Source organism: Scyliorhinus canicula, chromosome 13 (assembly GCF_902713615.1).
Source record: "Scyliorhinus canicula chromosome 13, sScyCan1.1, whole genome shotgun sequence".
NCBI classification, from domain to species: domain Eukaryota; kingdom Metazoa; phylum Chordata; class Chondrichthyes; order Carcharhiniformes; family Scyliorhinidae; genus Scyliorhinus; species Scyliorhinus canicula.
This window is the reverse complement of record NC_052158.1, coordinates 31,905,426-31,920,091: the sequence shown is the minus strand read 5'-3', so window position 1 is coordinate 31,920,091 and position 14,666 is coordinate 31,905,426. Positions and strand designations below refer to the sequence as shown.

The 14,666-nt window shown below is 52.0% G+C and overlaps 1 protein-coding gene across 8 annotated transcripts in view; it reads left to right on the top strand.

Annotated features, from left to right (window-relative positions):
• Positions 1–14,666, top strand: part of LOC119976321 (netrin-G1-like) — a 266,704-nt gene that overhangs the window by 189,335 nt on the left and 62,703 nt on the right. For 4 of the 8 annotated variants that reach the window (XM_038816772.1, XM_038816765.1, XM_038816766.1 and 1 more), the window contains one exon: positions 12,782–13,425. In XM_038816772.1, the coding sequence (XP_038672700.1) occupies positions 12,794–13,425 (632 nt within the window). In that variant the 5' untranslated portion in view covers positions 12,782–12,793. Of the gene's footprint in view, positions 1–10,150; positions 10,226–11,292; positions 11,475–12,021; positions 12,148–12,781; positions 13,426–14,666 lie in introns of those variants that run through there. The other 4 variants (XM_038816771.1, XM_038816770.1, XM_038816769.1 and 1 more) reach the window with 4 other exon arrangements.

Sequence of the window (14,666 nt, the reverse complement as noted above, 5' to 3'; positions counted from 1 at the left end):
GCTGTGTTCTAGTTAATTAAAGCCTGACATTGGTAAATCACTCGCCTCGCGTGCAATTGATGGTGCATCAATTTAATTAACTACAACTTTGAAGATGGAGTTCCGCATCAAGCCCGAATGCCTCCGCATCAGCCCGCAAACTCTGAACTCTACAGAACTCTTTAAGCTCTGGCTGACTTGCCTCGAAGGGTTCCTGGCATCTACAACCACCCCCCCCACCGGGGCACAGAAGCTGCACGTCCTCCACTCCAGCGTGGGTATTGCCGCTTACTCAATAATCGAAGACGAAACAGACTATGATGAAGCTATACGGAAGCTAAAAGGACAATTCCTCAAACCCATCAACAGGGTATTCGCTCGACATCTGCTGGCCACCAGAAAGCAGGTCCCCGGTGAGTCTCTAGACCAATACGCCCGGGCCCTCTGTGCCCTGGGGAGAGGTTGCGCCTGTGAAGCGGTGTCCGCTACAGAGCACATGGAGCTACTCGTCAGAGACGCTTACGTGGCTGGGATGCTGTCCCCCGTGATCCGCCAGCGGATGCTGGAAAGAGACGAACTCAGTTTAACGGAGACACTGACTCTCTCCGCCTCCCTGGAGGTCGCAGATCAAAGCGCGCGCACCTATGACCCTGGCCAGGCCGCCTCCTGGCACGCTTCCCACCAGCTACCCACCGCTCCCGGCCTCCCTCAGGCTTGTGCCGCGGGGCGCCCCGATAAATCCGCGGGGCCCCGCTGCTACTTTTGTGGGTACGCTAAGCACCCTCGCTCGCGCTGCCCAGCCCGCTCCGCCCTCTGTAAGAGCTGCGGGAAGAAGGGCCACTACTCCACGGTCTGCCAGGCCAAAACGCTGGCTGCAGCGCTTCTGGAAGCTGCACAGCACTCTCCCCCCCTCCCCCAGGCCTCTGCAAACGGCCTGTGTGCCTCCCTCTCTCCCCCAGGGCCGCCCCAGCTGCTACCGACTCGCGCCCCGCCGGCCGACATGCGCACCTCCCCGGCCCCTCCAGGCCTCTGCCTGCCCGCCGCGCACGTTTCTCCCCCCCGCCCCCGGGCCCCGGCGCCCGACCGGCTCGCCTCTCCGGGCCTCCCTGGTCCCTGCCTGCCCGCAGCGGCCCTGCTTCCCTCGCTCCCGGACCCCGGCTCCCCCCACCCCCGGGCCCCGGCGCCCGACCGGCTCGCCTCTCCGGGCCCCCCGGTCCCTGCCTGCCCGCAGCGCGACTCGGCTCCCCCCCGCCCCCGGCCCCCCGCACCCGGCCCGCGCGCCTTACCTCCGCCCACAGCTGATGCACCTAGCCGGCGTCCTGGAGCCGGCTTCCGCATCCCCACAGCTGATGCACCTAGCCGGCGTCCTGGAGCCGGCTTCCGCATCCCCACAGCTGATGCACCTAGCCGGCGTCCTGGAGCCGGCTTGTGCATCCCCGCAGCTGATGCCGGTCACTCACCTCTTGGAGCCGGCCTGCGCGCCTCTCCGCTCACAGCGCCGGGAACGCTAGCTCCGCCTCCAGCGGCCACGAGGGCTTCCTGGGCGCCGCCATCTTGGGGTGCCGACCCCACGTGCGGGTCCTGGGCGCCGCCATCTTGGGGCCCCGACCCCACGTGCGGGTCCTGGGCGCCGCCATCTTGGGGAACAGACCTCACCTGGGGATCCTGGCCACCGGCTTCCACATCTGCCACGCAAGGTCCCTCCAGCATGGAATCGGACAGCGACGACGGATTTTCTCCACGGCTCGCGGCCGTTCACCCCACATATGGATCCTGGCCACCGACTTCCACATCTGCCACGCAAGGTCCCTCCAGCATGGAATCGGACAGCGACGACGGATTTTCTCCACGGCTCGCGGCCGTTCAACTCGACCAGTCTCATCCACGCACGCTCGCCAAAACGACTACGCTGATCCACCTCAACGGCCACAAGACGGACTGCCTGCTGGACTCCGGGAGCACGGAAAGCTTCGTTCACCCTGACACGGTAAGACGCTGCGCGCTCCCTGTCCATCCCGTAACACGCAAAATCGGTTTAGCCTCAGGTTCGCACTCCGTCCACATCACCGGGTGCTGCATCGCGGACCTCACGGTCCAAGGGAAGGTTTTTAAAAATTATAAATTCCTTGTCCTCCCTGACCTTTGCGCACCGGCACTCCTAGGACTGGACTTCCAGTGCAACCTGCAGAGCTTGACTTTTCAATTCGGCGGCCCTATACCCCCCCTCACTGTCTGCAGCCTCGCGTCCCTCAAAGTAGACCCTCCCTCCCTGTTTGCTAACCTCACCCCCGATTGCAAACCCGTCGCCACACGGAGCAGACGGTACAGCGCCCAGGACCGATCCTTCATCAGGTCCGAGGTCCAGAGGTTGCTGACGGAAGGGGTCATCGAGGCCAGCAACAGTCCCTGGCGAGCCCAAGTGCTGGTGGTCCGGACGGGGGAGAAAAACCGGATGGTCATCGATTATAGCCAAACCATCAATCGGTTTACGCAACTGGACGCGTATCCTCTCCCCCGTATCTCTACCATGGTAAACGAGATCGCGAGATACAAGGTCTTCTCAACTGTGGACCTTAAGTCCGCTTACCACCAGCTCCCCATCCGCGCGAGTGACCGACTGTACACCGCGTTCGAGGCTGACGGGCGCCTCTACCACTTCCTTAGGGTTCCGTTTGGCGTCACGAATGGGGTCTCGGTCTTCCAAAGGGAGATGGACCGAATGGTCGACAAGTACGGATTACAGGCTACCTTCCCGTACCTTGATAATGTCACCATCTGCGGCCACGACCAGCAGGACCATGACGCCAACCTCCAGAAATTCCTCCAAACCGCAAAACTCCTTAACCTCACGTACAATAAGGATAAATGCGTGTTTAGCACCGACCGCCTAGCCATCCTCGGCTACGTAGTGCGTAACGGAGTGATAGGCCCCGACCCCGAACGCATGCGCCCCCTGATGGAACTCCCTCTCCCAAATACCCCCAAATCCCTCAAACGCTGCCTAGGGTTCTTCGCATACTACGCCCAATGGGTTCCCAACTACGCGGACAAGGCCCGTCCCCTCATGCAAACCACGACCTTCCCGCCGTCGACGGAGGCCTGCCAGGCCTTTAGCCGCATCAAAGCGGACATCGCAAAGGCCACGATGCGTGCCATCGACGAGGCCCTCCCCTTCCAGGTCGAGAGCGATGCTTCAGAAGTAGCTCTGGCGGCCACCCTGAACCAAGCGGGCAGACCCGTGGCCTTCTTCTCCAGAACTCTCCAGGCTTCCGAACTCCGCCACCCATCTGTGGAAAAGGAAGCCCAGGCCATAGTCGAAGCCGTGCGACATTGGAGGCACTATTTGGCCGGCAGGAGGTTTACCCTCCTCACAGACCAACGGTCAGTAGCCTTCATGTTTGATAATGCACAAAGGGGCAAGATCAAAAATGACAAGATTTTACGGTGGCGGATCGAGTTGTCCACGTACAACTATGATATCTTGTATCGTCCTGGGAAGCTCAATGAGCCTCCTGATGCCCTGTCCCGCGGTACCTGCGCCAGCACGCAGATAGACCGCCTCCGCTCCCTCCACGCAGACCTCTGCCATCCAGGGGTGACCCGCCTACACCACTTCATTAAGGCCCGCAACCTGCCCTACTCTATCGAGGAAGTCAGGACAGTAACCCGTGACTGCCACATCTGCGCCGAGTGCAAACCGCACTTCTACCGCCCCGAGCGCGCACACCTGATCAAAGCATCCCGCCCCTTTGAACGTCTCAGCATTGACTTCAAGGGGCCCCTTCCCTCTAACAACCGCAACATTTACTTCCTGGCGGTTATCGACGAACACTCCCGCTTCCCCTTCGCCATTCCCTGTCCCGACATGACCACATCGACCGTCATTAAGGCCCTACTCTCCATCTTCTCACTGTTCGGCTACCCCGCGTACATTCACAGCGATCGGGGGTCCTCATTTATGAGCGACGAGCTGCGTCAATTCCTGCTTGACAGGGGCATCGCCTCTAGCAGGACGACCAGCTATAACCCCCGGGGTAACGGACAGGTCGAGCGGGAGAATGGTACCATCTGGAAGACCATACTACTAGCCCTCCGGTCTAGAAATCTCCCTATTTCCCGATGGCAAGAGGTGCTCCCCGATGCACTGCACTCTATCCGCTCACTCCTCTGTACTGCAACTAATCAGACACCTCATGAGCGTCTTCTTGTTTTCCCCAGGAAGTCGTCCTCTGGATCCCCTCTCCCGACGTGGCTGGTCACCCCCGGACCCATCTTGCTCCGGAAGCATGTGCGGGTGCACAAGTCCGATCCGTTGGTGGAGCATGTCCAGTTACTCCACGCTAACCCGCAGTATGCGTATGTGGAGTACCCCGACGGTCGGCAGGACACGGTCTCCCTCCGGGACCTGGCACCCGCCGGCGTGCAGCCCCCCCCCACCACAGACCCCCCCTCCCCTTTTTCACCCCAGCACCCCACTCAGCTTCCCCATCCCTCATCCATGGCGTCTCCACGGCCAGCTCAGGTGACGGAGACTACTCGAGGTCTATCGCTCCCGGACTCCAGGACATCAGCAGGACCATCAGCCGATCCGACGACTCCTCCTCCACTACGGCGCTCGGCCAGGACGTCAAGGACCACCAAACGACTGATCGAATCCATCTAGAGTTCTACGGTCCCATGGACTTCCTTTTGTAAATATTGTTATGTCTGGGCCAGTGGCAAGCCCCCAAATTCGACAAGGGTACGGAGAGAAAATTATTCTCCCGACGGCTACTCATATCATCAGTTCTTCCCCCCCCCCCCCACCCCGGGTCTCGTTCACACCCCCCCCCCCCCCGCCTTCCTTCTCCGTAAGGGGTGAATGTGATGATATGATCTGCATACTCGTCTGCCATTGGGCCAGAACGTCGGCTTACCATTGGCCCTGGTCGGTCATGTGCCTCTCGACCGATTGGCCGAGAGGCTGAGTTAACCACGCCTCTATCAACGAGGTATAAATGCTCAGAAGCCTGACGATCGGCCTTTTCCACTGTAGACGATCGCCAGGCTGTGTTCTAGTTAATTAAAGCCTGACATTGGTAAATCACTCGCCTCGCGTGCAATTGATGGTGCATCAAGGGGTTTCACTGGATGGCGCAACATCGAGAGCTGAAGGGCCTGTACTGCGCTGCAATGTTCTATGTTCTATGATTGGCCATGCTAAATTGCCCCTTAAGTGGAAAAAAATTAATTGGGTACTCTAAATTAAAAAAAAAACGATGCCCAGGAAGGTTTGAAACAATATGTGGATAGTCCGACTAGAGAGGAGGCTATACTGGACCTAGTACTAGGGAATGAGCCTGGCCAGGTCATCAAGGTTGCAGTGGGGGAGCATGTGGCGAACAGTGACCACAATTCTGTAAGCTGTTGGATACTCATGGAAAAGGACAAGTGTTTGTCCTACAACAAGATTAGGCAAGGTTTGGAAGCTGTTGTTTGGGAGAGGCTGTTTGAGGGTAAATCCACCTTTGACACAAGTGGGAGTCTTTTGAGGAGCAGTTGATGGGAGTGCAGGACAGGCATGCGCCAATGAAAAGGAAAGACAGGAAAGGCAGGATTCAGGAACCGTGGAAATTGCGAGTCAAGTCAAAAAGAAAAAGGATGCGTACGTGAGGTCGAGGCAACTGAGCACAGATGAAGCATTTGAAGAATACAAGGAAAGTAGAAAAGAGCTCAAACAGGGAGTTAGGAGGGCAAAAGGGGGTCACGGAATGTCCTTGTAGACATGAATAAGGAGCATACCAAGGCATTCTATCTGTATATTAGGAACAAGAGGGTAGCTAGAGAAAGAGTTGGTCCACTCAAGGACAAAGGAGGGAAATTATGCATAGAACCAAAGAAAGTAGGTGAGATCCTTAATGGGTATTTTGCATCGGTATTCACAAAGGAGAGGGACATGTTGTTTGGTGGTGTGTCACAGTATGTGAATACTTTAGAACAAGTCGTTAGTGTGAGGGAGGAAGTGTTAGGTGTGTTAAAAAGCATTAAGGTAGACAAACCCCCAGGGCCAGATGGCTTCTGACCCAGATTACTGAGGGAGACAAGAAATTAAATCACTGGGCCTCGAACAGAAAGCTTTGTTTCCTCGTTGGCCACAGGTGAGATCCCAAGATGATTGGAGGATAGCCAATGTTGTCCTGTTATTTAAGAAGGGTAGCAAGGATAACCCAAGTAAGTATAGGCCAGTGAGCAGATGATACTGAGATTGCAGGAGTTGCGGATAGTGATGAAGATTGCCAGAGAATACAGCTGCAAAATTGGGCAGCGAAATGGCAGACGGAATTTAACCTGGACAATTACGAGGTGATGCATTTTGGTAGATCCAATTCAGGTGGGAGCTATAAAATAAATGGCGGAACCACCAGGAGCTTAGACACACAGAGAGATCTGGGAGTGCAGGTCCACAGTTCCTTAGAAGTGGCAGCATAGGTGGAAATGGTGGTGAAGAAAGAATATGGTATGCTTGCTTTCATCGGATGGGATGTCGAGTATATAAGCTCTCAAATTATGTTACAGTTATATAGAACGTTGGTTAGGTCACATTTGGAATAATGTGTCCAATTCTGGTCACCACCTTACCGGAAGGACGTGGAGACATTGGAGAGAATACGGAAAGGTTTATTAGTATGTTGCCTGGTATGAAGTCTATTCGCTGAGGAGAGATTGAATAAACCGGGATTGTTCCCCCTGGAGAGATGGGGTGACCTGATAGAAATTTATAAAATTGAGGGGTATGGATAGGGTGAACAGTTGGAGGCTTTTTCCCACGGTGGAAATGACAATTACAAGGGGGCACAAGTTCAAGTGAGGGAGGAAAAGTTCAGTGGAGGTGTGCGGGGGAAGGTTTTTTACACAGTGGTGGAGGTGGCCTGGAATGCACTGGCATGTGAGGTGGTTGAGGCGACCTATAAGACTTATCTGGATGAACACATGAACAGATGGGGTATAATAAGAATAACCCTTACTGTCACAGGTAGGCTTACATTAACACTGCAATGAAGTTACTATGAAAAGCCCTTAGTCGCCACATTCAGTCACCTGTTCGGGTACACAGAGGGAGAATTTAGAATGTACAATTCACCTAACAAGCACACCTTTCGGGATTTGTGGGAGGAAACCGGAGCACCCGGAGGAAACCCACGCAGATACAAGGAGAACATGCAGACTCCGCACAGTGACCCAAGCCGGGAATCGAACATGGGACCCTGGTGCTGTGAAGCTACAATGCTGACTACTGTTCTGCCATGCTGCCCCAATATAGAAGGATCTTGGCGGTTGGTCGAGATAGGATACGTGATCGGCGCTGGCTTGGAGGGCTGAAGGGCCTATTCCTGTGCTGTACTGTTTTTGTTACATTGTACACTGTACATTGTAGTATATAGCCTGTCATCACTTCAGAATGTGATATAGTGATTAAATCTTGGTACCCAGCCCTCCCCATCTCTCCTCTTTAGAAACTCCCTCTTTGACCGAGTTTCTGATCACCAGTTTTGATATCTCTTTGCGTCTCAGTGCCAATAACTGTGTGATTTCTGCTCCTGTGAAGCATCTTGGGACATTTTCCTATATTAAAGGTGCAGGAGAGCGATAGGAACCTGTGGGATTGATCTTTTGTGCAGCCAATAACTTCCATCCTCAATAACCCACCAATGAACATTCTTAACCAGGGGACTGAACCGGGCTGAGATGAATAGTTTATCTTCAGAGAGACCCACAGAGTCTTTGTCACACAACACATTTGTAAATTCAGATTAACAACACTTTAAGGCATCTGACATAAATGTCAAATGATGAGTGGATATGTTGAAGTAACGCTGATTGATAAGGTGTTGCATTTACACTCCAGTGTGTCAGGAAATAGTTTCTGGAAATATGTTTGTTACATTTGAAATCTCTCCCCTTCCTGCGCTGATGCAGTCACACACAGCAGAAACCTACACTCTCTCTCTCTATGGGCTGAGTGGTGATGTTCAGTGACTGTTTCATAAACAACAACCTTTATTTATATATCACCTATAATATAGAGTGAAACATCTCAACGTGATTCAGAGAGTAAATCAAGAAACAACAAACAAATTATACCAAGCTAGGAAATTGATCAAACCCTCTGTAAAGTTGCAGTTTGTAAGGAATGTCCCAAAGGGGGAGAAGGAGGTAGCGATGTCAGAAAGGTTGACTGCGTGTAAGGGGCCTTCCTGTTTGTTCCTGTTTAATCGCTGTTTACTCCCTTTTTTCACGTTTTTTTTTATTTTTGCCATTACATTTTTCAGCCATGGATGATTTATGGCCATGTGTCTTTAAGGAAAGTGGCCTGTGCCTTTAATTCGAGCAGAAGCCTGCGCTGGTTTGGACTGGATTGATGGATCATCTGGTACCAATGACAGATATTTATTTTTTTTAAATAAATTTAGAGTACCCAATTATTTTTTCCAATTAAGGGGCAATTTAACGTGGCCAATCCACCTAACCTGCACATCTTTGGGTTACGGGGGTGAAACCCACGCAGACACAGGGAGAATGTGCAAACTCCCCACAGTCAGTGACCCAGGGCCGGGATTCGAACCCAGGTCCTCAGCGCCGTAGGCAGCAATGCTAACCACTGTGCCACCGTGCTGCCCCACCAATGACAGATATTGACTGAGCTTCGGTTTGATTGATTTTGCTAACGGCCAATGAATTGACCCAAAAGGCTGTGTCCTGTCCAGTAGCAGGCGGTGATTGGATCTGTTCCCACTGAAATGGTTCAGAGACCAATGGAGCTTCACTTTGACAGCTGTGAGAAAACCACTGCCCAGTGGTAGTACTGTAGATTTGGGAGAGCCAGGCCCCTCATGTTCCTTCTTCAAGAGTGAAGTCAGGAACGACTTCACTCCTGCTCAGGTTGAGTTTGTCGCCCGAGAAGGCGCCAAACTCTCAGGAGCTTCATGACCCTTCCATGCCGCTTTGCGGGTCCGTGATGTAGAGGAACAGATCATCTGCATAGAGTGAGACTCTGTGCTTTCTGTCTCTTCTTTGGATTCCCTTCCTTCTTCTTGCGGCACCGAGGTTGATCGCCCACTGCTCAATTGCCAAGGCGAATAAGAGTGGGGACAGTGGGCATTCCTGCCTTGTACCTTTGTGCAGCTGGAAGTATTCAGACCTGGTGATGTTGGTCCGTAGGCTCGCCATGGGGGATTTTCACCCGTAGTGAACCCTGTCCCTAGCTCAAACCACTCTCGTACCTCTATGAGGTCCTGCCACTCGACTCTGTAAGAAGCCTTCTCTGCATCCAAAGAGATGAGCACCTCTGGTGTTCTCTCCCTGGATGGGGTCATGATCACATTCAGCAGTCGTCTGATGTTCATTGTAAGCTGTCCACCCTCAACAAAGCCCGTCTGGTCTTCTGCGACCACAATCCGCATTCTGTTGTTCTTAGTCTTTTTTGGGTATCAGTGATATTGTGGCTTGTGTTAGCGTTGGAGACAGGATGCCCCTCAGTAGCAAGCCTGTGAACATCGCCTGGAAGTACGGGTCCAGTGCTGTTGCAACTTTTTTGCAGAAGTCCGCCAGGAACCTGTTGGTTGCCAGCACCTTCCTCACCTGCATGGAATTGATGCTCTCATGACCTTACACAGCCCGAGCGGTACTTCTATCCCCCGGATCGACCAGGGAGGACAGCAAGGGGTATGGGCGGGGAGGGGGGGGGGGGGGGGGAGGGGGGGGGGAGATGGGGTGGGGTTAGGGAAAGGGGGGCTGAGGAGAGGTGGGGGGGAGGACATACCAAACTAGCCGGCAGCAATCTGTAAATAAAGTAAAATAAAAGCCTTTTTGCGGTACACTGTATATTAAATAAACACAAACGTCAATGTACATAATGTTGAAAATGCCAATAAGAAGATGTAAAAAAATAAGAATTATTGGTTAATTCACTTGTTAGTGACTTCGGGATGTGTGGTGCTAGAATTGATCACACACTTGCCAGATGGTGTCGTAACAGGAGGAAATTCAGAACTGAAGGTCAGTTGCAGCTGAAGGCACAACTACTTAATTGTGGAGTGATTAAAATTTGGGATGTTCAAGAGGCCAGAATTGGAGGAGTGCAAAGATCCCACAGTGTTGTGGGGCAGGAGGAGAATAAAGTGGCAGCGGTAATAGGAACCTGGCGGGATTTGAAAACAAGGGCGGGAATTTTCAAATCGAGGTGTTGCTGGACTGGAAGCAAATGGAGGTCAGCGAGCCTGGGGCGCAATGGGTTAATGGGACTTGCTGTGAGGTAGGGTACAGGCAGCAGTGTTGTGGATGATCTGAAGTTTACTGCGGGTTGGAAGATGGGAGACCGGGTAGGATTGATTGGAATAGTCCAATCCGGAGGTGACACGGGCACTGATTTGTGCAGGGGCCCAGGGAACGAGAAATCGGTTCCTGATTAGGGATTGAGAAGAGAGCGCTTGAGGGAATCGTAGAGCAAGACATTCTCCCCACAGTAGTTTCCACTATAATCCCACCAACAATTGGCCCTCGAGAGACATCACTGTTCAAACAGCATCATTTCATTGAAGCATCAGTTGGAGCGCTGGGACCCAGAACTGTTAATGATGTACCGAGGAGACCGTGATTCAGGAACATTTAACATCTGTACTGATCAATTATTTATTCAGCATTTACGCAACTTTAGCATTACTAATATTCTGTTACGAATATCTGTTACTAATATTCACTGAATTTGATTAACACTGGGAATTACAAATATTTGATTTCAACGTGCAGCTTCAGCGAGTGACTTTAGCTGATGCTGTAACAATTGTAGATTAATTATCTTGCTTCTCTCTGTTTGTTACCACACTCTCCATCTTTAACACCCATTAGTTTGATAGTTTGCTGTAAGCTGACACTTTATACAGTTTCAGCTCTAACAGAGTGAGCTGCGTGATCATTTGAAGAGTTTGAACTGTTTCCGTTTTGCTGATGTCAGGTAGTGAAGCAATGTGTCACATCATCAGGATTCACTGTAGCAACTCTCCAAGGCTCATTCAACAGCAACCCAAACACACCCTCCACCACCAGCGCACCCTGCCTGCAGAGTACACCATCTGCAAGATTCACTCCAGCAATTTGTCAAGGCTCCCTCAACAGCACCTCCCAAACACACACCCCCCACCACCAGCGCACGCAGCCTTGCTGCAGAGTGCACCATCTGCAAGATTCATTCCAGCAACTCACCAAGGCTCTCTCAACAGCACCTCTCAAATACACACCCTCCACCACCAGCGCACCCTGGTGGCAGAGTGTAACATCTACAACATCCAATGCAGCAACTTGCAAAGGATCTCCGTCAGCACCTCCCAAACTCAGTCCCTCGACCACCAGCACTCCCTGGCTACAGTGTGTGCCAGGAACAGGATTCACTGCAGCAACTCAGTATTCAACAGCAGCTCCCAGCAAACTCTCTCCACAACCCAGAAAGAAAAGGACAGCAGGTACACGGGTACATGGGTGACTGTGCGGGGTCTGTCCGTCCTCTACGTGGGTTTCCTCCGGGTCATCTGGTTTCCTTCCACAGACCAAAGATGTGCAGGTTAGGTGGATTGGCCACTCTAAATTGTCTCTTGGTGTCCAAAGATGCGCAGGTTAGGTGGGGTTACAGGGATAGTGAAGGGCAGTGGACCTAGGTAGGTTGCCTTTTCAGAGGTTCGCTGCAGACTTGAGGAACAAAATGGCCGCCTTCTGCACCTAAGGGATTCTATGGATTCTATGGGAAACCATCGCTTCCAAGTTCCCATCTGAGTAACACAACATCCTGATTTAGCATCATAGTATCATTAAAAATACGGTGCAGAATCAGGCCATTCAGTCCATCATAACCTTCCTAGCTCTTTGAAAGCTCTGCTGCAGTTAGTCTCCTGCTATTTCCACTGCAAACATATCGGGGGGGAAAAAACATTTGTTTCCAAATCCTGTGCTTTGCTATGTTGCTGTTCTATAACTCATGTCTGCAAATGTTTTAGTGATGGAAGCTATTTTTAGTTAGACAGTGAACATCATTCTTCAACACAACAGTGTTATAATTACCCAGCTGTCTAGCTGTCCAGTACAGAGTGCAGTGTGATGTAGCACCGACAGATTTATGAAGACATCGCCTTGAGAAAATGAGTATGTAAATATTCATTGTTTCCAAGAATGTGCAGAGGCTGCTTTGCTGTTTTTACTAACCTATGTTGTACCTGCCCTGGGAGTGTTTGATGAGACAGTGTAGAGGGATCTTTACTCTGTACCTAACCCCGTGCTGTACCTGTCCTGGGAGTGTTTGATGGGGACAGTGTAGACGGAGCTTTACTCTGTATCTAACCCCATGCTGTACCTGTCCTGAGAGTGTTTGATGAGGACAGTGGCGAGGGAGTTTTATTCTGTACCTAAACCCCCGTGCTCCACCTATCTTGGGAGTGTCAGATGGGGCAGAATAGAAGGAGCTTTACTTTGTATCTAACCCCGTGCTGTACCTGTCCTGAGAGTGTTTGATGGGACAGTGTAGAGGGATCTTTACTCTGTATCTAACCCCATGCTATACCTGTCCTGGGAGTGTTTGATGGGACAGTGTAGAGGGATCTTTACTCTGTATCTAACCCCATGCTGTACCTGTCCTGGGTGTGTTTGATGGGACAGTGTAGAGGGATCTTTACTCTGTATCTAACCTCGCATTGCGCCTGCCTGGGAGTGTTTGATGGGGATATTGTAGAGGGATATTTACTCTGGATCTAACAGATGTTATTCCCCTCTTTCTTTCCAGGAGAATCCGTACATGTGCAACAATGAGTGTGATGCTCGCACACCCGAGCTCGCACACCCACCTGAGCTGATGTTGGATGATGAGGGGCGGATTCCCAACACGTTTTGGCAAAGTGTTTCCTGGAGAAATTTTCCACATCCCCTCCTGGTCAACATCACTTTGTCCTGGGGCAAGAGCATTGAGCTGACCGAGGACATCGTGATCACCTTTGAGTCAGGCCGGCCGGAGCAGATGGTCCTGGAGAAGTCACTGGACCACGGCCGGACATGGCAGCCCTACCAGTTCTACGCAGCTGACTGCCTCAACTCCTTCGGGATGGAGGCAAGGAGGGCCCAGGATCTGAGTCAGGCCTCCGTGCTGGACATCATCTGCACTGAGCAATACTCCAGGGGATACGTGTGGAAGGTCGACAAAATGGTTCGCTTCGAGATCCAGGAGCGCTTGTCCCAGTTCGGGGGACCCCGTCTCAGTGACATGGCTTCGCTCTACGGCCAGCTGGACACTATCAAGGAGCTGAGAGACTTCTTCACTCTGACTGACCTCCGGCTCAGGCTGCTCCGACCAGCCACTGGACCCACCAGTGTTGACCCACTCAACCTGTCCAAGTACTTCTACGCCATCTCCAACCTGGACATCCGCGGCAGGTGAGAGCCTCGCAACCCTTCTGTGCTGAGCCAGAGACCACACTACACATCAGGGGAGCAAAGGGTCAGGCTCAACATCTGGGGAGCCCCATCAGGGGGAACACCTGGAGCGGCACAAACATGGTCAACGACGTGGGTGGCACTGGATCAGTCCCAACATCTTGGGAGCAGTACCAGGGGGACAATGGTTCAGAGTCAACATCTGGGGAGGAAGATCAGGCAAAACATATAAGGGCATGTTTGGATGGAACACCAGTGGGGGGGCACCAGGTCAGCATCAACATCTGGGGAACACAATTTGGGAGAAGTATTTGGGGGTGCACTGCCTCAGGATCAACATCCGGCAACAAGATCAGGTGGAGCATTCAAAACACTCTGTCTGCGCTAACATTTGGAGGCACCCTGTCAAGTTTACTCACTCTAGTCACTCTATCAGGGTTAACATCTGGAGCCAGTCCCTCAGTTCCAACACCTGGCGCCATTCTTTGTCTTAAATTCTGGAGTCACTCTGCATTAACTTCTGGAGTCATCTATCAGAATTAAGATCTAGAATCACTCTGCGAGGTCTATCATTTGGAACCATTTGCCCAGGTCTTACATGTGGAGTCACTCTGGAGTCACTCTATCAGGGTTAACATCTTGCGTCAGACTCATTTTATAGGAGATTCTCAGCATGCGAGTGCTCCTCAATAGTTCTCAGAATCTCTGAAGTGAGCACTCAGGATAGATATGGGTTCCTCCAGCCCCCCCAACCCCACACTATCACCTCAACCCACTAAGTACCATCTGCTAATCCTGTGCCAGCTACAAATTCATCCAAGGATTGCTGTGTGACAGGGCATTTGGACCAGCATTGTGACAAAGTGTCCGGACCAGCATAGTGACAAGGTGTACTGTCTGGCATTATGACATTGTATAAAGAATGGCCTTGTGTCAGTACATTGGACCCATTAGACTGGCATTGTGACAGTACGTACAGGCCGGCATTGTGAAGTGTATAAAGAGCGGCGTTGTGTACGGGCAGCATGGTAGCACAGTCGATCTATCTATTTTTGGTATGGGGCTGGTTTAGCACAGGGCTAAATAGCTGGTGATGTGTTGGGTATGCTGGGTCTGCGAGGACTGCGTTTACCAAAGCAGTGAGAGAGACAGGCTTCCAACACTTGGAGAAATGCAACTCTATTTTATTGAACTATTAACTGTTAAATGTACATGAACTGTGGGTTGACACTATGCTGAGT